Source organism: Vipera ursinii (assembly GCF_947247035.1).
Source record: "Vipera ursinii genome assembly, chromosome: 1".
NCBI lineage: Eukaryota > Metazoa > Chordata > Lepidosauria > Squamata > Viperidae > Vipera > Vipera ursinii.
This window is the reverse complement of record NC_139512.1, coordinates 356545867-356570428: the sequence shown is the minus strand read 5'-3', so window position 1 is coordinate 356570428 and position 24562 is coordinate 356545867. Positions and strand designations below refer to the sequence as shown.

Sequence of the window (24562 nt, the reverse complement as noted above, 5' to 3'; positions counted from 1 at the left end):
CCTAGACCTCAGCCTGGGTCCCCTGTCCGACCCGGAGGAGTATTTTTTTAAAAAAAAAACTTCCATTGGGATTTGTTCCTGGAGTTTAAATCCTTGCAGTCCGAAGCAAGAGAGAAAGCCGCGACCTCCTCCTGCGGGAGATTCTCTGCCGGCTCCGAAGAGCTCGACCACCAACGCCGGGGCGGCAGAGGCTTGCAGGGCTGGCAGAGGTGGCGGCAGTCCAGCGTTGTTTCTCCCCCTCGTGTGTGTGTGTGTGTGTGTGTGTGTGTGTGTCAGACCCGCAGGAATGGCTAGTAAAGGTGGCGGCAGTCCGGCATTTGCGTTTCTCTGTGTGTCAAGCCCCATGGGCTCGACACACAGGAAGGGGGGGAATGCCGGAATGCCGCTTCCCTACCAGCCATTCCCGTGGGTCTGACACACGCACGCACGAGGGGGAGAAACAACGCTGGACTGCCGCCACCTCTGCCAGCCCTGCAAGCCTCTGCGGCAGAGGCTTGCAGGGCTGGCAGAGGTGGTGGCAGTCCAGCGTTGTTTCTCCCCCTCGTGCGTGCGTGTGTGTGTGTGTGTGTGTGTGTGTGTGTGTGTGTGTGTGTCAGACCCGCAGGAATGGCTAGTAAAGGTGGCGGCAGTCCGGCATTTGTGTTTCTCTGTGTGTCAAGCACACAGGAGGGGGGGAACACCGCTTCCTTACCAGCCATTCCCGCGGGTCTGACACACGCACGCATGCATGAGGGGGGGAAACGCCGGACTGCCGCCACCTCTACCAGCCGTTCCCGCAGGTCTCTCTCTCTCTCTCTCACACACACACACACGCACGAGGAGGGAAACAACGCTTGACTGCCGCCTCCCTAGCAGACCTTCCCTGCGGGATGTGCTGCCAGGAAGCCTGGCAGCCTGATGAGCGGACCCTGCGAACCGCGGCAGAGCCAGCTCCGGGATGCTGCCAGAGTCAACGAGCGGCTCGTCGTGGCACAGAATATAGATATGTTGCTAAGAAGGGGCCAAGCTTATACTTATACTCGGCTTATACTCGAGTCAATAACTTTTTCCAGTTTTTGGGGTAAAATTAGGGGTCTTGGCTTATACTCGAGTCGGCTTATACTCAAGTATATACGGATATATATATGTTTTCTGAGGTTTATATATATATATATATATATATATATATATATTTAATAAAGTCTTTGTTGAATTTCAACCTCAAGCATTAACATTCCAACGAAGCTCAAAGGGAAAGGAAGTAACACATCACATCTAAAGTGAAGCCAAATGTTATGCATCAAAGAAATTTATAATTCCTAGGTCAGGGTTGTCCACCCTTCGCAACTCGAAGACTTGTGGACTTCAACTCCCAGAATTCCCCAGCCAGCCGTGCGTGCAAGTCTTCCAGGTTGACAAATTTGGCTACCCCGACGTCGAGGGACGAAAAATCTTTCTTCCCATTTTTTTTAAAAAACAGCACAGGGTTGCAAGGAGTTAAAAAACAGAAACGAAAATTAGCCTCCTAGGGGTTGGGTGGCATCCTCTGTTGGCTTGTTCTATTGGTGATAAGATGATTTACATTTTCCAGTAATTGTTCAAGTACGAGCAGGTCTCTGCTGGCTTTTAGCCAAGGGACAAAGTCTGCCTTCTCCATGAGGCTTTGTGGCTGCTGGAGAAAAATTGTTCTGCTGGGAGATTTATCTCTGAGTTGCTTGTTTTTCTTTTTACTTTGCCATCCTTACCCTTCAGTCCGGCTTAACTTCTGAGGAGGAGAATAGAAGAGAGTAGAATGTCTTTATTGTCACGGGGTAACTCACAGTGAAATTAAGCTGTGATATAATTAATTTAAATTAAATTAAGGAGGAAGTATAAATTGTATGGTTCTCTATATATGTATATGTACATACTTTTTTATTAAAAAGGACATAAAAAACACAAATTAATGAGAAACAGAGAGAAATAAATAAATAAGAAAGAAAGAAAGAAAAAGAAAGAAAGAAAGAAAGAAAGAGAAAGAAAGAAAGAAAAGAAAAAACGAACAAGGAAGGAAGGGTAAAGGTGCAGAAAATAGACAGAAACAGAAAGAAGCTTTGAATGTCTTTCACACTACAGCAAACATAAATATAATTTACAAACTTATTTTTTACTCTTTGATTACAAAAAAGCTCACTTTTTCCATTCCCCCCACTAATTATCAAAACCTCAAACCATACAATGACACTGAATAAAATGACTTGGCAACCAGCATCTATTCATGATGGTTGCAATGTCCTGGTGTCATGTGATCGCCTTTTGTGATCATCAATGCTAAAGGGAGTTGGGTTTGGGGAGAAAGGAGAGGAGGAGGAGGAGGAGGAGGAGGAGGAGGAGGAGGAGGAGGGGACTGTGGGATCCTTGGTGCTCTCTGAGCTGGGTGGTTTTCTTGCAGACGTTTCATAACCCAACTAGGGAACATCATCAGTGCTAGAAGGGAATGAAGTGGTGGGAGGAGGAGGAGGAGGAGGAGGAGGAGGAGGAGGAGGAGGAGGAGCAAGAGGAAGAGGAAGAGGAAGAGGAGGAATGTGGGATCCTTGGTGCTCTCTGAGCTGGGTGGTTTTCTTGCAGACCTTTCATAACCCAACTAGGGAACATCATCAGTGCTAGAAGGGAATGAAGTGGTGGGAGGAGGAGGAGGAGGAGGAGGAGGAGGAGGAGCAAGAGGAAGAGGAAGAGGAGGACTGTGGGGTCCCTGGTGCCCTCTGAGCTGGGTGGTTTTCTTGCAGACGTTTCATGACCCAACCAGGTAATAGCATCAATGCTAGAAGGGAGGAGGAGGAGGAGGAGGAGGAGGAGGAGGAGGAGGAGGAGGAGGAGGAGGAGGAGGAGGAGGACGGCGACTGTGGGGTCCTTGGTGCTCTCTGAGCTTGGTGGTTTTCTTGCAGACGTTTCATGACCCAACTAGCTAACATCATAAGTGCTGGGAGGAGAAGGAGGAGGAGGAGGAGGAGGAGGAGGGGGGGAGGAGGAGGACTGTGGGGTCCTTGATGCTTTCTGAGCTGAATTGATTTCCTTGCAGGCATTTCATGACCCAACTAAGGAACATCATCAGTGCTAGAAGGGAGTGAGGTGTGAGGTTTGAGGAGAGGAGGAGGAGGAGGAGGAGGAGAGGACTGTGGGGTCCTTGGTGCTCTCTGAGCTTGGTGATGTTCTTGCGGACGTTTCATTGCCAAATTAGCTAACATCATCAGCGCTAGATATAGATGTAGCACTGCTGATGTTACCTAGCTTGGTCATGAAACGTCTGCATTAACACCACCAAGCTCAGAGACCACCAAGCACTCCCTAATTTAAATCCTGCCCCCCTTCTTGCCAGTTCATCGAAACTGATTTAATCTCACGAAACCTGATGCCTTTCCGGAAAATGTGTGTTGTTGTTGTTTCACACACACACACACACACCCCAGAAAACAAAAAGCAGACAGATTCTTCCTGATGCTCTCCTACAGTCTCTAAAACTGCAGGGCGTTAATTCTTGGAAAGAGAGCGGAGATATTTTCATGAGCTCAGGGCGGAATTGCTGGAGATACACAGCCGAGGAGGCCCAGCTGCGTTCATCGTTACCTATTTACAACCTGGTATTATAAATCTGATGGAAAGGGGGGGTCACCTGGGGCCAGCTTCACAGGTGGCAGAGGGCTTGCCGAAGAGACTGGCTTTGGGAAAAACAAGTTGGAAAGGTGAGGAGGCAAAGGTAAACCTGTCGAATTTCACCCGCTGTTTGTGTTACTCACTCAGATTGTCGGTTCCTCATCCTTGAGACCGTGAACCTTTTCCGGAAATACATTTCCATCTGGGACGCTCCGCTCAGCTGCCGCAAAACCCCGGACGTTCTCTTCGTAGTGACAGAGCAAGAAGCAGAACTGGCCAAGGTGAACGGACATTGGGGGGGGTTCTTGTCCCAATCCAGAAACTCCCCAAGAAGAGGTTTCTATACACACAGGAAGCAAACAAAGGGAAATATTTGTAGCTCAGACCTGAAAAGAGGGGTCCTTGGTGCTCTCTGAGCTGGGTGGTTTTCTTGCAGACGTTTCATGGCCCAACTAGGGAACATCATCAGTGCGAGAAGGGAGTGGGTTTTGTGGGAGGAGGAGGAGGAGGAGAAAGGGAGGAGGAGGAGGAGGAGGAGGTGGACAGTGGGGTCCTTGGTGCTCTCTGAGCTGGGTGGTTTTCTTGAAGACGTTTCATGACCCAACTAGGTAACATCATCAATGCTCGAAGCAAGTGGTGTTTATGGGAGGAGGAGGAGGAGGAGGAGGAGGAGGAGGAGGAGGAGGTGGAGGAGGAGGAAGAAGAGGAGGAGGAGGAGGAAGAAGAGGAGGAGGAGGAGGAGAAAGGGAGGAGGAGGAGGAGGAGGAGGAGGAGGACTGTGGGGTCCTTGGTGCTCTCTGAGCTGGGTGGTTTTCTTGCAGACGTTTCATGGCCCAACTAGGGAACATCATCAGTGCTAGAAGGGAGTGTGGCTTGAGAAAGGGAGGAGGAAGAGGAGGAAGAGGAGGAGGAGAGCTGTGGGGTCCCGGGTGCCCTCTGAGCTTGGATGTTTTCTTGCAGACGTTTCATGACCCAACTAGGGAACATCATCACTATTAGAAGGAAGTGGGGTTTGAGGAATGGAGGAGGAAGAGGAGGGGAAGGAGGACTGTGGCGTCCTTGGTGCCGTCTGAGCTGGGTGGTTTTCTTGCAGACGTTTCATGACCCAACTAGGGAAACTCATCACTATTAGAAGGAAGTGGGGTTTGAGGAAGGGACGAGGAAGAGGAAGAGGGGAAGAAGAAGAAGAAGAAGAAGAGGAGGAGGAGGAGGAGGAGGAGGAGGAGGAGGAGGAGGGGGAGGAAGACTGTGGTCTCCTTGTTGCTTTCTGAGCTTGGTGGTTTTCTTGCACAGGTCTCATTACCCAACTAGGTAAGGTCATCAGGGCTAGATGTCTGCAAGAAAACATCTGTAAAACATCTGCAAGAACCAAGGACCCCTCCTATACAGGAAGATTTGGAGAGCTGGATATAGCCTCTTTTGGGGGGGGCTGTTGACTTTCGCAGGTGATAGTTGATTATTGATGTGGCTTTACCTGTTGATTAGCAACCCCCTGGACAGTTGGCTGTACGGATTTACAACAGTTTGTTTTGTGAGATCTGGAAGTTCCAGCAGAGCTGAAAAAAGGGACTGGTTTTCAAACCCAACCGTTACAGCATCCCTGTGGTCATGTGATCAACCTTTGGCTGCTGGGCAATCGGCTCATGTTTACGACCGTTGCAGTGTCCCAGGTCACACGATCACGCCTTCTGACGAGACCCAAATGTTTGTTGCCAACAAGACCGTTGGGTTTTGCCTCGCTTTACGACTTTTCTCACCACCATTGCTGTTATGTGAATCGCTGCCGCTGTTAAGTCACACAGTCGTTAAGTGAATCCGGATTTCCCCCCCCCCTTGAGTTCGCTCGTCAGAAGGTCGCAAAAGGGGATCCCGGGACCCCCGGGACACTCGCCACCGTCGTAACTCCGAATCCCTTACTAAGCCTTTGAATGTGGATGACTTGAGCGTGGGAATGCTGCAATGGATGCATAAACAAGGGTCACTTAATAATAATAATAAAGTTGGAAGGGACCTTGGAGGTCATCTAGTCCAGGGCGTTTCAACCTTTTCACCCACTGTACCACTTTTAGGATATGGCAACATCCGAGGACCACCAGTCGCCCAGCAAGATGTCAAAACCTTGAGGACCAAAAAAAAAAAGGAAAAAAGTGATGAAGTACAGGTAGTCCTCGACTTACAACAGTTCGCTTAGTGACTGTTTGAAGTTACAACGGCACTGAAAAAAGGGCCCCCCAAGCCACAGCTGAGCGAGACACCTGCCTGCCCGCCCGGCGGTGCTCTTCCTCCTGTCCGAGGTTTTCATTGTTGTGAGCATTTCTGTTGAGGATTGGCAGCGTGGGAGGGGTGGGAGGTGTTTGGTTTTTATCCCCCCCCTCGGTCTGCTGGGTGGTTGCAGCAGGTTTTGGTCCCTTCACATGACCCTGGGACACTGTGACCGTCATAAATATGAATCGGTTGCCAAGCATCTAAATGTAAGTCACAAGACCCTGGAGATGCTGCAGCATTCCAGCTGATTGGCGCTTCTTCTGGGCTCAGAAGCACCAGGATCGGCGCTGAGCTCCAGCTGGATCCTGGCGCTGATCCTGGCGCTTCCGCTGAGCCCCAACAGCCCTGCAGCTCCAGCCGTCTCTCGCTCAGGCTTGTGCGGTGCTGCCACCGGTTCAGCTCATTCCCCTCCCCCGCCGCCACTTTTCTGGAATGGTCGCGTACCACCTGCCAGGTGCCAATGTACCACGGGTGGTACCCGTACCACTGGTTGAAAAGCCCTGTTCTAGTCCAATCCTTTGCTCAAGCCAGGAGACCCCGTACCATCTCAGACAAATGGCTGTCCAGTCTCTTCTTAAAAACTTTTTCCAGCAATGTTGTAAATTCGGTCACTAAACGAATGGTTGTTAAGTCAAGGATTACCTGTACTCCTGGTTTCACCCGAAGCATCCCCCTTCATTGTTCTCCTCGCCTACAAGTCTGGCCCTGGCTAAAATCTAATGCTGTCTATCTTTCCAGAAGGCGATGCGCTGTCACCACAGCCAGCTGCTTTGGTTCCGCCGTTTGTACGTGAGGTTCTCGCGCTACATGGTGATCAACTCGCTGCGTTTCCTCTAACGGGGAAGAGAGCCGGGATGAACTGGAGACAGAGAGAGAGAAAGGGAGGAAGACCTGACTCTGGAGGTCCCTGACGAGTGGAAAAAAATCTAGCAGGACCAAGAGGGAGGGCCTTCTTCGTGGTGGCTCCTTCCCTCTGGAACATCATCCCTGTGGAAATAAGATTGGGAATAAGGTGTTATGGGTCCCCTCTCTTAAGGAGGTTTATCTGGTGGGACCAAGAAGAAGGAACTTCTCCCTCTGGAACATCATCCCTGCGGAGATAAAATCGGAAATGTTATGGGTCTCCTCCCTTAAGGAGATCCATCCGGTGGGACCAACAGGGAGGGCCTTCTCCGTGGTGGCTCCTTCCCTGTGGAACATCATCCCCGCAGAGATAAAATCGGAAATGTTATGGGTCTCCTCCCTTAAGGAGGTCCATCTGGTGGGACCAAGAAGAAGGGACTTCTCCTTCTGGAACATCATCCCTGCGGAGATAAGATTGGAAATAGGACATTCTGGGTCCACTCTCTTGAGGAGGTCCATCTGGTGGGACCGAGAAGGGCCTTTTCCGTGGTGGCTCCCTCCCTGTGGAACATTATCCCCGCAGAGATAAAATCAGAAATGAGATGTTATGGATCCCTTCACTTAAGGAGGTCCATCTGGTGGGACCAAGAGGGAGGGCCTTCTCCATGGGGAACATCATCCCTGCGGAGATAAGATTGGAAATAAGATGTTATGGGTCTCTTCTCTTGAGGAGCTCCATCTGGTGGGACTGAGAAGGGCCTTCTCCATGGTGGCTCCCTCCCTGTAGGACATCATCCCCGTGGAGATAAGTTTGGCCGCCATCTTGGCACTCTTCCACAAGACCCTGATGATTGTGGCTTTTCTGGTGGGCCAGGGGACCCCCCCCCCCCAAAGAGCAGGATGGAGCCCATCAAATGGCACTTTTGACCAGGGAGGTGGGGAATTGCGGCTTTTTAAAAATTGTTCTTGTGTTGGATGTGTATCTTGGTAAGCCGCCAGGAGTCACCGAGAGTGAGTTGGGCAGCCATATCCATCTTCTTAAATAAATAAATAATAAAAATCGAAGAGGACCTGCTCTGGACTCACCGACCTGCCTGAATGGGGAGCTGATGTCGGGGGAATCTGGGAAAAAGTCACAAAAGGGAGGGAGGGGGGGTCTTTCCCAAGGACCAAAGAGGCAGGTCAGTCTGGAATCCTCGGTATGCTGGAAGAGATCCAGGAAAGACTCTCCCTGGCTGGAAGGGACCTTGGAGGTCTTCTAGTCCAGCCCCCCGCTTAAGCAGGAGAACCTATACCATCTCAGACAAGCGACTTGTCTAGCGCCTCTTCTTAAAAATCTCCAGTGATGGAGCGCCCACGATTTCTGGTGGCAAGCTGTTCCACTGGTTAATTGTCCTCACTGTTCGGAAGTTTCTCCTTAATTCCAGGTTGCTTCTCTCTTTGGTCAGTTTCCATCCATTGTTTCTCGTCCTTCCCTCTGGTACTTTGGTGAATAATATAACCCCTTCTGCCTCATGGCAGCCCCTCAAATACTGAAACACTGCTATCATGTCTCCCCTATTTCTTCTTTTCTTTAGACTAGCAGGGATAGGCAACCTTGGCTCTTTTATGACTTGTGAACTTCAACTCCCAGAATTCCTGAGCCAGCATGGGGGAACTATGGCCCCTTCATGACTCATGGACTTCAACTCCCAGAATTCCTGAGCCAGCATGAGGGAACTATGGCCCCCTCATGACTCGTGGACTTCAACTCCCAGAATTCCTCAGCCAAAATGGGGGAACTATGGCCCCCTTCATGACTCGTGGACTTCAACTCCCAGAATTCCTGAGCCAGCCTGGCTCAGCTTGGAAACCTCTCCCTTTCCCCTCAGCATGGCTGCCTCAGGAATTCTGGGAGTTGAAGTCCACGAGACATAAAAGAGCCAAGGTTGCCTACCCCTGTTCTACCCAAACCCAAGTCCCACAGCCGTTCTTCGTATGTTTTCGTCTCCAGGCCTTGGATCCTCTTAGCTGCTCTTCTCTGATTTTTTTCCAAACTCTCAACATCTTTTTTGTGACATGGTGACCAAAATTGGCTGCAGTATTCCATAATATTATAATAGATGTGCATGTTGGCTTTACCCCGGCAAGATTCTTGTCCGTTGGCAAGCGATAATAATAAAGGATCCACCGAAAGGACAAATGTTTTAAAAATATGTATTTATTATTATTATTAATTTTTTTTTCAAAAGAAGAATTTCCTCAAAAGTGAGAAGTGTCATTTTGGGCAAAGCGACATTAAAACAGCATTCATACCTAGCGCTAAAGGTGGAAACTGAACTGAGCGACTTGAGGCATTCACACACGTACGCAAAGACATTCCCCACCCCAATTCCCAGAAGAAACCGAGTTTCTTAGTCTGTGCAGCTCCAGCTACTAACTTAGCCACTGATTGAATCAAGGCCGTCGTAAAAAAAGAGGCCTCTATAGAAATTATTCTAAGCACCATGAGGGATCAAGCGCCTCCTTCAAAAAAAAAAAAAAGAAAAAAAATTAAAAATAAATCAGAATCCATTTTTCTTTTTCTAAAAAAAATGGAGATCTTCTCCAAATTGTCAGGCTGTCTTAATGGGATCCTGCTTCCACTTGCAGATCTCCTTGCCCAAAATACAGGTAGTCCTCGACTTACGAGCACAGTTCAGCCCAACATTTCAGTTACTGAGTGCGCTGTTAAGTGAGTTTTGCCCCAATGTACAACTTTTCTTAGCCACGGTTGTTAAATTCAATCACTCTTAAGTTGGTCACACAGGTATTAAGTAAACGCAGCTTCCCTGTCGACTTTGCTTTTCAGAAGCTTGCAAAAGGGGATCACCTGCAACCGTCGTAAGTACATGCCAGTTGTCGAGCCTCTGAATTTTGTGACCATGGGTGTGTGTGTGCTGCAATGGTCGTTAAGTGTGAAAAATGGTCATAAGTCACTTTTTTTCCAGTGCTCTTGTCGTTCTGAATGGCCACTAAACGAAAGATTGTAAGTCGAGGGCTACCTGCAGGACACCTCTGTGGAAATTCCCCCGCCGGATCTTTGCACGTTAGCAAATATTGGGGGCTTGGCGGTGTTTAAATCTTCCTTTTAGCGCTCTTTTTTCTCAAGATAAGGAGGCTACAGGTTTTTTTTTTCTGTTTTCAAGGAGGGGTGTAGGATTGAGATAATCCCATTTCTATGCCGCTATTCTATCGATGGGGGAAATAGGCAGTAGAGAAAGGATATTTCACCAAAAAAAATGGCACTCTTTGGTTTCCTAAATCAGGGCTTTTCAACCAGTGGTACGGGTACCACCTGTGGTACATTGGCACCTGGCAGGTGGTACGCAACCATCCTAGAAAAGTGGTAGTTGGGGAGGGGAATGAGCTGAACCGGTGGCAGCACCGCACAAGCCTGAGCGAGAGACGGCTGGAGCTGCAGGGCTGTCAAGGCTCAGCGGAAGCGCCAGGATCAGTGCTTCTTCGGGGCTGTCGGGGCTCAGTGGAAGCGCCAGGATCAGCGCCAGGCTTCAGCTGGAGCTCGGCGCTGATCCCGGCACTTCTGCTGAGCCCAGAAGAAGCGCCGATCAGCTGGAATGTTGCAGCGTCTCCAGGGTCTTGTGATTTACATTCAGATGCTTGGCAACCGATTCATTTTTTCAGTGCCATTGTAACTTCGAACAGTCACTAAGCGAACTGTCATAAGTCGAGGACCACCTATACTTCATCTCTTTTTTCCTTTTTTTTGGTCATCAAGTGTTTGACCCCTTGCTAGGTGACTGGTGGTACTCGGAGGTTGCCATATCCTAAAAGTGGTACAACAGGTGAAAAGGTTGAAAAGCCCTGTCCTAAACGAAACCCGAGTTAAAGAAGGGAGATGTGGTGGCCTGTTGTGGTTTCCAGAACCAGGACGGTCACGGCTTGGACATGTTCCTGATGGCGGGGTGACCCTTCACCGCTTTCTCCCATTCCTTGCCGTTGATGGGCTCCACGGTGATCTTGCTGATGGTCCCCTCGTCCAGGCAGTGGGGCGCGATTCCTGCAAAGAGAGAGAGAGAGGCAGCGGTAGCAGAATGGCAAGAATTGGAAGGGACCTCGGAGGTCGTCTAGTCCAACCCCCTGCTCAGGCAGGAGAGCCCATACTGTTCTGGACACATGGTTGTCCAATCTCTTCTTTTAAAACCTCCAGTGATGGAGCAGCCACAACTTCTGGAGGCAGGTTGTTCCACTGGTTAATTGTTCTCACCGTCAAGAAATTATGACCATGATGGGCAGGCTGTATTACCGTTGTAAGGAGAGGACTACTTGTAGATTGTTGAAATTTTTTGGAATGGTAATAGGTAATAGCAATAGAACAATAGATAGATACCACCGTAGTGGGTCTTATTATAGGTGGAGATGAAACAGCGTACAGGGCGGAGGTACAAAAACTATCCCTATGGTGTCTAGAGAACAACTTGCACATGAACATCGGCAAGACGAAAGAGATGGTGTTAGACTTCCGGAGGAAAAAGGAGGAACCTGCCCCACTTTACATCAGGGAGGACTGTGTGGAGAGAGTTTCCTCCTTTAAATTCCTGGGAGTCTACCTCTGCGAAGATCTGACCTGGAAAGTTAATACAACCCAGGTGGCCAGAAAGGCCCAACAGAGACTCCACTTCCTCAGGGTCTTGCGGAAGAACAGGGTAGAACAACGGCTAATGACCCTCTTTTACCAGTCTACTATAGAGAGCGTCGTCTCATACTGTATTGTGGTTTGGTATGCTGGTCTGACAGCCGCGGATAGGAAAGTATTACAGAGGGTGGTGAGCACAGCACAAGACACCATGGGGCTGTCCCCTGACACCACTGGATGACCTCGCCAGGGCCCGCTGCCTTGGAAGAGTGAGGAAAATTCTCAGGGACGACTCACACCCTGGACGGTATCTCTTTACTCTCCTACCATCGGGTAGGAGATATAGGAATATAGCTAGCCGTACCAACAGGCTGAAGAACAGCTTCTATCCGTGGGCTGTCAGGCTCCTGAACGGGAAATAATAGTTTTATAATTTTATGTATGATTGACTTGCGAGGCCGGTGTGTTGTGCAATTAGCTCACATGGTGTTAACAAGATGGTGGGTTTGTTGTCACTGCGAGTAGTGGTGGTGGTGGTGGGGGCACAAAGGGAGGCTCAGCCAATCTCAATGTATACATGGTTGTACTTTGACAATAAAGGTTCATTCATAGAACCAGCCCTCTCTAAGCAGTTTACAGAGTCAGCCTATTTGCCTCCCAAACAATCCGGGTCCTCATTTTACCGACCTCGGAAGGACAGAAGGCTGAGTCAACCTTGAGTCGGTCAGGATCGAACTTCCTGGCTGTGGGCAGAGTTTTCCTGCAATGCTGGATTCTAACCACGACGGCACCATGGCTTCCTTTCTCAAGTTTCTGACTTCTGGGCTTTTCAAGTGACTCTGAGGCGTTGTTTACCTTAAAAGTCCTTCATTTAGCCCCATACATTGCTCGAAGGAAGCTGGAATCTGAAATCTCCGCCCCCTTGCACAATATATTAAAACACAATTCTCCACCTTTCTAATTTTGTCATTAATCACATTCTCCAATTAATATAAGTCCCCAAAATATAAGCATATAAGTTCCCCCCCCCAAAAAAAATTTAAAATAAATAAATAAATAATTTAAAGAATTAGTTTCTCTTCCCTTAGACAACCGGCCAAGTTCTTATCTTGTTTAATTATAGACAGCCTTGAGGTACAATCCTCTTCTTCCCCCCTCCCAACCTTAATCCAATCTCTTAAAGCAATACACATGTTTAATGTATGAAATAGCTGCTTCTTCATCGCTTGTCGAGCAAGAACATCCGGGCCCTCATTTTACCGACCTCAGAAAGACGGAAGGCTGAGTGAACCTTGAGCCAGTCAGGATCGAATCTTCCTGGCTGTGGGCAGAGTCAGCCTGCAATCAGGCCCTCTAACCACGGCGCCACCAAGGCTCATAATAGCAGGCGAAGAAAAATCCAGGGTTCAAACAGCTGCAGGAGGCAATCAGTGATCAAGATCAAGTGAAGTACTAATACCACTTTACAATGCTTTGGTAAGGCCACACCTGGAACACTGCATCCAGTTTTGGTCACCACGATGTAAAAAAGATGTCGAGACTCTAGAAAGGGTACAGAGAAGAGCAACCAAGATGATTGGGGGGCTGGAGGCTAAAACATATAAGGAACGTTTGCTGGAATTGGGTATGTGTAGTTTAATGAAGAGAAGGATGAGGGGGGACATTATAGCAGTCTTCCAGTATCTCAGGGGCTGCCCCAAAGAAGAGGGAGCCAAGCTATTCTCTAAAGCACCTGAAACCAGGACAAGAAGCAACGGATGGAAACTAGTCAAGGAGAGAAGCAACCTAGAACTAAGGAGAAACTTCCTGACAGTTAGAACAACTAACCGGTGGAACAACCTGCCTCCAGAAGCGGTGAATGCTCCAACACTGGAGGTTTTTAAGAAGAGACTGGACAGCCATTTGTCTGAAATGGGACAGGGTTTCCTGCCTGAGCAGGGGGTTGGACTAGATAACCACCAAGGTCCCTTCCAAGTTTATTATTATTATTATTATTATTATTATTATTATTATTATTATTATTATTATTATTATTATTATCATTATTATTATTATTATTATTAGTAGTAGTAGTAGTAGTACAGTAGTAGTAGTACAGTAGTAGTATACAGTAGGTCCCAACAGACCCATCACTATCTAACCATGGAACAAACAAAGTGTGGTCGCATGCTCTTAAAGAAAATTCTGGTTTTTTTTTGCCATAAAACACTTGATAATGATAATGATAAGAGGAAGAGGAAGAGGAAGAAGAGGAAGAGGAAGAAGAAGTAGTTGGAAGGGATCTGGGAGGTCATCTAGTCCAACCCCTTGCTCAGGCAGGAAACCCTAGACCATTTCAGACAAATGGCTGTCCAGTCTCTTCTTAAAAACTTCCAGTGTTGGAGCATTCACAGCTTCTGGAGGCAGGTTGTTCCACCGGTTAATTGTTCTAACTGTCAGGAAGTTTCTCCTTAGTTCTAGGTTGCTTCTCTCTTTGGTTAGTTTCCATCCGTTGCTTCTTGTCCTGCCTTCAGGGGCTTTGGAGAAGAGCTTGACTGCCTCTTCTTTGGGACAGCCCCTGAGATACTGGAACACTGCTATCACGTCCCCCCTGGTCCTTCTCTTCATTAAACCAGACAGACCCAATTCCAATTTTCACAGATTAGCTTTGCAATTCTGCAAAAACAGAAATAGCTTTCACCTAACCTAGAGGGGGAAGGCAAATCACACCTGTCGCAGCCCGAGAAAATTAAAATGGAGGAAAAAAAACCCAGGGTTGTAAAAAAGATGACGGCTTCACGTCTGGGAGAGAATGGCGGGATTCGACCCAGATTTGCCCACCCACTGCCCCGAATTGTATCCTACCGTAGCCGTCCGGATTGGAACGGGGTGTGTAAAAGCTCTGGACGCCGCACATCTTGCAGAAGGTGTGCTGGGCGCAGTGAGTGTTGAAGGTGTACGTGGTGAGATGGTCAGCACCCTGGAGGGAAAGAAGACACAAGGTGTGGTTTTGTGTGTGTGTGTGGGGGAGAAAGACCCAATTTTACGGGCATCGTTCCTGTGTTTTGTGAGATCTAGGAGAAGAGTGGAGGTGTGTGTGTGTGTGTGTCTCCAGAGGCTTTTAAGAAGACGTTGGACATCCACCACCTCCCCATGATGGCCGAAATAATGTAGTTTGCAGGGAATTGGATTAGATCAAGGGTATCAAACTCGCAACGTCACGTGACGCATCGCGACGTATCACAACTTTTTTTTCCATTGCCGGTGATGTAGTGGGCACCATTTCGGCAAGCCGCATCTGGCCCACGGGCCGGCAGTTTGACACCCCTGGATTAGATCCACATTTCTCAACCTCTGCAACTTTAAGAGATGTGGACTTCAACTCCCAGAATTCCCCGAAACACCGAGCTACAAAGAGCCCTTGACTCATGATAGTTCTTTTAACGATGGTCTGAAGGGATGACAACCTCAGAAAGGGTGTTTTGAGGCCTGTAAGGCTCTTCTGACTGTTACGAAATGTTGTAGACACAAAAGCACACACAAAGAGAGTCATGATATGTAGAAAAAGAGCAGTCAGAGTCTAGGGGTGGTGTCAAGCGAGCAATCAGGCTAGAATCATTACGTTCCCATAAATGGTCTAAGCCAGGGGTAGGCAACCGTGGCTCATTTATGACTCATGGACTTCAAATCCTAGAATTCCTGAGCCAGCATGGCTGAGCTTGGAAATCTCTCCCTTTCTCCTCAGCATGGCTGGCTCAGGAATTCTGGGAGTTGAAGTCCACAAGTCATAAAAGAGCCAAGGTTGCCTACTCCTGGTTTAAGCCCAGGCCTTAGCTCAGGGTTGAACTGTGAGGGCCTTGCTGGTCTCAGACCTCGGGTGGCTTTCTTGCAGACGTTTCATGACCCAACTAGGAAGGAACATCAAACAATCAAACAGTAAACCACAGCCTAATCAAGAAGCACCAAGAAGAAAACAACATTCTCACCAACACTGATGGGGCAAGCCACTGGTATATAAGCAGACAGGAAACCCTGCTCCCTTCTAGCACTGATGATGTTACTTAGTTGGGTCATGAAACGTCTGCAAGGAAACAACCAAGCTCAGAGAGCACCAAGGACCCCACAATTGTCATTTCCCCCCCCCTCCACTCTGCAAACCCCACTCCCTTCCAGCAACTACCTAGTTGGGTCATGCAATGTTTGCAAGAAAGCCAAACTCAGAGAGCACCAAGGAACCCCAGTCCTCTTCCTCCTCCTCCTCCGCCTCCTCCTCCTCCTCCTCCTCCTCCTCCTCCTCCTCCACTGATGATGTTACCTAGTTGAGTCATGAAACGTCTGCAGGAAAATCACCCAGCTCGTCCTCCTCCTCCTCCTCCTCCTCCTCCTCCTCCTCCTCCTCCTCCTCCTCCTCCTCCCCCATGTCTTCCTTTTCCACAACCCATACTCCCTTCTAGCACTGATGATGTTACCTAGTTGGGTCAGGAAATGTCTGCAGGAAAATCACCGAGCTCAGAGAGCACCAAGGACCCCACCGTCTTCTTCCTCCTCCTCCTCCTCCTCCTCCTCCTCCTCCTCCTCCACCACCACCACCACCACCACCTCCTCCTCCTCCTCCTCCTCCTCCTCCTAGCACTGATGAAGTTACCTAGTTGGGTCAGGAAATGTCTGCAGGAAAACCACCCAGCTCAGAGAGCACCAAGGACCCCACATTTGTCCTCCTCCTCCTCCTCCTCCTCCTCCTCCTCCTCCTCCTCCTCCTCCACCACCACCACCACCACCACCTCCTCCTCCTCCTCCTCCTCCTCCCCCTCCTCTTCCTCCTAGCACTGATGAAGTTACCTAGTTGGGTCATGAAACGTCTGCAGGAAAACCACCCAGCTCAGAGAGCACCAAGGACCCCACAGTCTTCCTCCTCCTCCTCCAACTCCTCCTCCTCCTCCTCCTCCTCCTCCTCCTCCTCCTCCTCCTCCTCCTCCTCCCTTCTAGCACTGATGATGTTACCTAGTTGGGTCATGAAACGTCTGCAGGAAAATCACCCAGCTCAGAGAGCACCAAGGATCCCGTGATGCAAGGCCCCTAAACCTGGATCTCAACTAAACCCTTCGCAGTGACTGTCTCTCAAGCAAGTGGATTTTCCACCGCTCAGAATGCAAACAGGGGAAAACCCCACAGGACTCCGGGCAACACCCACCCACCCACCCTCTTCTTACCTTCAAGAGCTTAAAGTGGGAAGCCGGTACGATGAAATGCCTGTTTTGCTTCTTCACACAGATGCTGCAACTGGAGGAGGGGAGAGGGAAAAAGAACGAGGACAAGAAAAAAACGTGAATTGGGGAGAGAGCCTTTCCACAAGAGGCCGAAATAAGGAGGCTGAGACTGTGAGTGAAAAAAGCAAAACGGACTTTGATAGTCCCCTTTGTTAAGGAAAAAACAAATTGTCAGAGAAGTGGACACACGGTAGGAACGTGTGTGCTGTTGTCTGAGGCAACCTTGAAGGCCTCAGTCCAGGTTGTCCTTGACTTACAACCACAATTCAGCCCAAACTTTCCATCGCTAAGCAAGAGCGTTAAATGAGTTTCGCCCCGTTTTTACCTCTCTTTTTTTGCCACGGTCGTTAAGTGAATCGCTATAGTTGTTAAGTGAATCAAGGTGGTCATTAAGCGAATCTGGCTTCCCCCGTTGACTCTGCTGATCAGAAGCCAGCTGGGAAGGTCTCAAAACGGGATCCCACGGCCCCGGGACAGTCTAGCCATCATAAATGTGAGTCAGTTGCTGAATTTTGGTCACGTGGCCACGGGGGTGCTGCAACGGTCATTAAGTGTGAAAAACAGCTCCAGGTCGCTTTTTTTTTCCAGCGCTGTTGTAACTTCCAGTGGTCACTAAATGAACTGTTGTAAGTCAAGGACCACCTGTATGTTTATCCAAAAAGCTATGGCAACTGAACTGATATCTTTCTATGTTGCTAACGTGTTTCCACGCCTCAAAGAAGAAGTAGAAGATTTTGTGAGCTTTTGGAAAAAGGGCTACCAGGCTCCTCCTGATTTGGGGGTTAGTGTAGACCAGGGATGGGGAACTATGGTCCTTTTATGACTTGTGGACTTCAACTCCCAGAATTCCATGAGAACCACTTGAACACCATATGGGCATTGACAAAAATCGCCATCCGTCAATTGCGGAAGGCAGCTTCGCTCGGAACAGCTTTCATCCTGCCACGATACCTCTAACACCATCAAACATCCACATTTGTCTATCCCAGGTCCTTAGGAAGGACTCAACAGGTGGTCAAAAATGCCAAATCTAGTCTAAATATCTGGCTGACTTTGTGACCAATAATAATAATAATCCCCAAACATCTGAAGCACCACTTGAACCCCATAAGGTAACAATAACAATAACAATAACAATAACAATAACAATAACAATAACAATAACAATAACAATAACAATAACAATAACAATAACAATAACAATAACAATAACAATAATAAAAATAATGTTGGAAGGGACTTTGGAGGTCATCTAGTCCAACCCCCTGCTCAGGCAGGAAAAGGTAAAGGTTCCCCCGCACATGCGAGCCAGTCGTTTCCGACTCTAGGGGCTGGTGCTCATCTCCGTTTCAAAGCCGAAGAGCCAGCGCTTGTCCGAGGACGTCTCCGTGGTCATGTGGCCGGCATGACTAGACGCCAAAGGCACACGGAACGCTGTTCCCTTCCCACCGGAGTGGTCCCTATTTTTCTACTCGCATTTTTACGTGCTTTCGAACTGCTAGGTTGGCAGAAGCTGGGACGAGTAACAGGCGCTCACTCTGCTACGCGGCACTCGGGATTCGACCCGCCAAACGGCTGACCATCATTGACAAAGTCACTATCAGTCAATTGCAAATGGCAGCTTTGCTCAGAACGGCTTACATCCTGCCATGAAACCTTTATTAATATTCAACAACAACATCTGCCTATCCCAGGTGCTTGGGAAGAACTCGACAGGTGAACAAAAATGCCAAATGCAATCTGAGCACCTGGCTGATGGGTGAGAACCACTCGAACACCTTATGGGCATTGACCAAAATCACCATCCACCAATTGCGGAAGGCAGCTTTGCTCGGAACAGCATATATCCTGCCACGAAACCTTTAATATTATTAAACATCCACATCTGCTTATCCCAGGTCCTTAGGAAGGATTCAACAGCTGGTCAAAAATGTCCAATCCAGCCTGAACATCTGGCTGACTGTACGAGGGGAAGGATAACACATCCTTTATAGCCTTCCCAAGGAGAAAATATCTGGTGATAACTTACTTGCAATCAAAGACATGGAGGTTCTCGGAGGCCCAGACTTCAAACCGGACAGCCCCACAATGGCAGCCTCCTGTGTGTTTCACCAGCCCTTGGTACTCACTAAAGAGAAAGAGATCCATTCCTGGTCATTTCTAGAACCGATGAATTACAAGACAGGCAGTCGTTAATTTCAAACGGTCAGTAAGAGAATAGTCGTAAGCCGAGGACTGCCTGTACAACCACTAGTAGATAGAAGAATGGAATAGAAGCCTGGAATCCTGCAGACTGAACCTTTTGCACGGGATCCCACCTGCTCTCTTTACACCAAGACTGTCCCACCTTGGCGGCTTTAAGACCTAAGTGAGGACTATGCTGGCTGGGGGATTAATCATAATAATAAGTTGGAAGGGACCTTGGAGGTCATCTAGTCCAACCCCCTGCTCAGGCAGGAAACCCTATACCATTTCAGACAAATGGCTGGCCAGTCTCTTCTTAAAAACTTCCAGTGTTGGAACATTCACCGCTTCTGGAGGCAGGTTAATTGTTCTAACTGTCAGGAAGTTTCTCCTTAGTTGCTTCTCTCCTTGACGAGTTTCCATCCGTTGCTTCTTGTCCTGCTTTCAGGTGCTTTGGAGAATAGCTTGACTCCCTCTTCTTTGGGGCAGCCCCTGAGATACTGGAAGGCTGCTATCATGTCACCCCTCACCCTTCTCTTCGTTAAACTACACATACCCAATTCCAGCAACCGTTCCCTATATGTTTTAGCCTCCAGTCCCCCCAATCATCTTTGTTGCTCTTCTCTGTACTCTTTCTAGAGTCTCAACATTTGGGAGTTGACGTTAATGATGATGCTGATGATGTCCTTGGTCTTTAAGGAGAGTGGACAACCATTTGTCTGCCTGAGCAGGGGGTTGGAATAGGTGACCTCCAAGGTCCCTTCCAACATCATCATCATCATCATTATTATTATTATTATTATTATTATTATTATTATTATTATTATTATTATTGTTATTATTGTTATTATTGTTATTATTGTTATTATTGTTATTATTGTTATTATTGTTATTAAACTTTTATTCATAAAACATGAAGGTCAACTGAACACTCATATTGACTGGCACTAATGGTTGACACGGGTTGCTGCCAGCATCCTAGGTCTCAACCAAGTATCTCCTTAAAATGTAAGATGTTCCGAGTAGCGCAGTTTTTTGTAGCTTTGCTGGAGTTATTGCAGGAAGCTGCAATTTCTTGATGTATTTTGCAAAGTTTTTGGACATAGTTCCCAGCGCCCCGATGACAATGGGTATCCCTGTTACGCGTTTCATCCATAATCGCGCAGTTTCGATGGCCAAGTCGCGGTATTTCGTAATTTTTCCCAGTTCTTTTTCTTCGACTCTGGCATCTCCTGGTACAGCGATATCAATCAGCTGTACGCTTCGGTTCTCTATGACTGTGATATTATTATTATTATTATTATAAAACATTTATTCATAAAACATGAAACTCAGTCAACTGAACACTCAAATTGACTGGCACTAATGGTTGACAGGGGTTGCTGCCAGCATCCTAGGTATCAACCAGGTATCTCCTTAAAATGTAAGATGTTCTGAGTAGCGCAGTTTTTCGGAACATCTTACATTTTAAGGAAATACCTTGTTGTTGTTGTTGTTGTTAAGTCCTCTGGTTTTTAAGAAGAGACTGGACAGCCCTTTGTCTGAAATGGTATAAGGTTTCCTGCCTGAGCAGGGGGTTGGACTAGATGACCTCCAAGTTCCCTTCCAACTTTATTACTATTATTATTATTATTATTATTATTATTATTATTATTATTATTATTATTATTATTATTATTATTATTACCACCACCTCTGGCTTCCCCACAGATGTCTAGGCACATGGACCTTCCTGCTCGCTAGATGTCCATGGGTGCAGATCCATTCCATTCACTCGTCCCGGCCCAGAACTCTGGAGAAAACCTCTGGGGCGTAATGGGAGGAGGGTCCCAGGCACAGACCCAGAGGGGCTCTGGACGTGGAAGGAAGACCCCCACCCCCACCCCCGATTCAAGAAAACCAACCCTCTTAAAAGAAGCCCCTCCCTTCTTCTCCAAACTTTCTTACTTGGGGGGGGGAGGTCCAAATAAGGGTGCTCTTAAAGACACAATTCCCAAGGGCAGTTCAGCTCTTCCTAGCTTCCGGGTAAATGCCAGCCACTGGGGTGCCCCTTCCCCATAGTGGGGTGTCCCAAGGCTTTTACAGGACTCCCCAAGGACCCCTCCCACCTCACCTACCCAAGGGAGAAGCTCCAGGCTGAGCAAGACAAGGGACCCGCCCATTGCGGGTGCTGAAAGCCCCAGGCTAAATTGGGGGTTCTGCCTTTAAGGGGATGGGGGCCCGAAGTTCTGCTTAAATTGGGTGAGTGGGGGGGGACTCCTGGGGTCTCACAGCTGCAATAGCAGCAAGGTCCACCTTCCCATCCCGCAACAGCCCCCAGGTCTCTCAGAAAAAGGGGTGCACTTGATTTGCAAGTCAGGAAAGGGGGTTCGTTGGGTTCGCAAGTGGGGTTTGTTGGGTTCGCAACTCAAAAAGAGGGGCTCATTGGGTTTGCAAGTCAAAAAACGGGGTTCGTTAGGTTCGCAAGTCAAGAAAGGTGTTCGTTGGGTTCGCAAGTCAAAAAAGGGGTTTGTTAGGTTTGCAAGTCAAAAAAGGGGTTCATTGGGTTTGCAAGTCAAAAAAGGGGGTTTGTTGGGTTTGCAAGTCAAAAAAGGTGTTCGTTGGGTTCGCAAATCAAAAAAAGGGGGGTTGTTGGGTTTGCAAGTCAAAAAAAGGGGGTTTGTTGGTTCGCATGTCAAAAAAAGGGGTTCATTGGTTCGCACGTCAAAAAAGGGGGTTTGTTGGGTTCGCAAGTAAAAAAAAGGGGTCCGTTAGGTTTGCAAGTCAAAAAAGGGGTTCGTTGGGTTCGCAAGTCAAAAAAGGTTTCGTTGGGTTTGCAAGTTCAAAAAAGGTTTGTTGGGTTTGCAAGTCAAAAAAGGGGGTTCGTTGGGTTCGCAAGTCAAAAAAGGGGGCTTCACAAGTCAAAAAGGGGGGTTTGTTGGGTTTGCAAGTCAAAAAAACGGGGTTCGTTGGGTTCGCAAGTCAAAAAAGGGGGTTCGTTGGTTCGCACGTCAAAAAAAGGGGGTTCGTTGGTTCGCACGTCAAAAAAAAGGGGTTCGCTGGGTTCGCAACTTCTCGCCGCCCGCCGTGGCCTTCCCCGCGCCCCCTTTCCCTCCCCTCCCTCTCCCCCCCCCCCCGACTCACAAGGTGTCGAGCAGGAGCTTGGCCGCCTCCTCGCAGCTGACCCGCTGCCGCTTCTGGAACTGCAGCCAGCGCTCCCGCTGCGCGCCCAGGGCCAGGCTGGGGGGCTCCTCCTCGGCCGCGCCCGCCGCGCCCCCCGGCCCCGAGCCCGCCGCCTTGGCCGGCTGCGGCTGCGGCTTGGCCGGCGCCCGGCCGGCGCTCTTGGCGGCCCGTTCGCGGGCGGCTGGCGGGGCCGGCGGCGTCCGCCTGCGGACCGGGGACCTCCGCGCCTTCCCCATCCTGGCCGGCCGCTCCTGCTGCGCTGCCCGGCCGGCCGCTGGAGGGCGAGCCGGCTCCGAGGAAGCGCCGGGGAGGAGGAGGAGGAGGAGGAGGAGGAGGAGGAGGAGGGGAGCCGGGGGGGGGGCGAGGAGCGCAGCCTCCAGGAAGGGGAGGGAGGGGGGAAGGGAGGAAGGAAGGAAGGAGGGAGAAGGGAGGGAGGGAGGAAGGAAGGAAGGAAAGAGGGGGAGGGAGGAAAGAAAGGGAGGGAGGAAGAGAAAGAAAGGAAGGAAGGAAGGAAGGAAGGAAGGAAGGAAGGAAGGAAGGAAGGAAGGAAGGAAGGAAGGAAGGAAGGAAGGAGGGAGGGAGGGAGGAAAGAGAAAGAGGGAGGGAGGGAGGGAGGGAGGAAGGAAGGAAGGAAGGAAGGAAGGAGAAAAGGGAAGAAGAAAGGAAGTAATGATGGACGCAGGGAGGGAGAAAGGAAAGGAAAGGGAGGAAGGAAGGAAAGAAAGAGGAAGGAAGGAAGGAAGGCAGGAAGAAAGGAGGGAGGAAGGAAGGAAGGAAGGAAGGAAAGAGGAGAGGGAGGGAGGAAAGAAAGAAAGAAGAAAGAAAGAAAGAAAGAAAGAAAGAAAGAAAGAAAGAAAGAAAGAAAGAAAGAAAGAAAGAAAGAAAGAAAGTCGGGAGGGAGGGAGGAAAGAGAAAGGGAGGTAGGAAGGAAGGAAAGGGAAAAGGGAAGAAGAAAGGAAGTAATGATGGACGGAGGGAGGGAGAAAGGAAAGGAAAGGGAGGAAGGAAGGAAAGAAAGAGGGAGGAAGGAAGGAAGGCAGGAAGAAAGGAGGGAGAAGGGAGGGAGGAAAGAGGGAGGAAGAGAGGAAAGAAAGAAAGAAAGAAAGAAAGAAAGAAAGAAAGAAAGAAAGAAAGAAAGAGAGGAAGGCAGGAGGGAGGGAGGAAAGAGAAAGAGGGAGGGAGGAAGGAAGGAGCAAAGGGAAGAAGAAAGGAAGTAATGATGGACGGAGGGAGGGAGAAAGGAAAGGAAAGGGAGGAAGGAAAGAAAGGGAGGGAGGGAGGGAAGGAAGGAAGGAAGGAGAGGGAGAGAAAGAAGGGAGGCAAGAAAGGACAAAGAGGAGGGGAGGGGGACAGGACTGTGGGGTCCTTGGTGCCCCCTGAGCTGGGTGGTTTTCCGCCAGACGTTTCATGACCCGACTAGGGAACCTCATCAGGGCTGGAAGGGAGGGGGGCGCAGGAGATCAACCTTGCCAGGGCTGCAGGCCAGACGGGGGCGTTGGAAGGAGCTTTCAAGAAGAGACTGGGCAGCCACTTGTCTGAAATGGCATAGGGTTTACTGCTTGAGCAGGGGGTTGGACTAGATAGCCTCCAAGGTCCCTTCCAACTCTGTCATTCTGCTAAAAATCCTTCTAAAAGGAAGCAAGCGGAAGCTGCTTTCCTACTGCTGAGACATGGGCTTGCATCTCTCCACCTACCGCAGTGAGGAAGCCGTGGGGGGACAGAGAAAGGTCTCCATCTCATGCTTGCAATTTCCACCCCCCCCTCGTCCCCCAATAATAACCGAATGAACCCAGTTCTGGCTTTGAATACAGGCCGTCCTCGATTTACAACGGCTCATTTAGTAACCGTCCGAAGTTACTACAGCACTGAAAAAAGGGACTTAGGACCGTTTTTTTACGGTTAACGGCCGTCCTAGCGTCTCCATGGTGATGTGACCCAAATTCGGACTCTTGGCATTTATTTATTTATTTATTTATTTATTTATTATTATTTGGATTTGTATACCGCCCCCTCTCCCAAAGGACTCGGGGCGGTGTACAGGGCAATTAAAACACTATATACAACACGTAATATATAAAAATTAAAATAAATTAAACAAGTAGCCCTGAACAATAAAAAAACATTCTAAAATTTAAAATTTTAAATTTTAAATCTAAAATCCCAGTCCCTCAGTCCAGGCCGGCAAATTCGAATAGCCAAGTCTTCAGGTCGCGGCGGAAAGAGCGAAGGTCGGGAACCATCCGGAGCTCAACAGGGAGCTGATTCCAGAGGGCAGGCGCGCCCACAGAGAACGCCCTCCCCCTGGGGGCCGCCCGCCGGCATTCCCTGACCGGCGGTACCCTGAGGAGGCCCTCCCTGTGGGAGCGCACAGGACGATGGGAAGTTAACGCCGGCAAAAGGTGCTCCCGTAAATAATCCGGACCCAAGCCATTTAGGGCTTTATAGGTCATCACCAGCACCTTGAATCTCACCCGGAAGACAACTGGAAGCCAATGCAGCTCGCGGAGCAGAGGTGTTACATGGGAGTATCGGGAGACCCCCATCACAACTCGTGCAGCCGCATTCTTCACCAGCTGGAGCCTCCGAGTGGTATTCAAGGGCAGCCCCATGTAGAGAGCGTTGCAGTAGTCTATCCGAG

The 24562-nt window shown here is 49.1% G+C and overlaps 2 protein-coding genes across 3 annotated transcripts in view; one reads left to right on the top strand and one right to left on the bottom strand.

Moving 5' to 3' along the window:
- Positions 1-7806, top strand: part of PIGL (phosphatidylinositol glycan anchor biosynthesis class L) — a 35875-nt gene extending 28069 nt beyond the window's left edge. The window contains exons 6-7 of one of the 2 annotated variants that reach the window (XM_083379842.1): positions 3757-3890; positions 6616-7806. In XM_083379842.1, coding sequence (XP_083235968.1) covers positions 3757-3890; positions 6616-6711 — 230 coding nt within the window. In that variant the 3' untranslated portion in view covers positions 6712-7806. Of the gene's footprint in view, positions 1-3756; positions 3891-6612 lie in introns of both variants that reach the window. The other variant, XM_083379841.1, reaches the window with a different exon arrangement.
- A 1088-nt stretch (positions 7807-8894) lies between these two features.
- Positions 8895-22160, bottom strand: CENPV (centromere protein V; the record flags this gene model as incomplete). Its single annotated transcript, XM_083379877.1, has 5 exons — positions 8895-10756; positions 14177-14291; positions 16522-16591; positions 18608-18706; positions 21886-22160. 5 exons carry the CDS (start codon positions 22158-22160, stop codon positions 10632-10634), a joined length of 684 nt encoding a protein of 227 aa, XP_083236003.1. The 3' UTR covers positions 8895-10631.
- Between the last annotated feature and the right edge of the window lie 2402 nt (positions 22161-24562).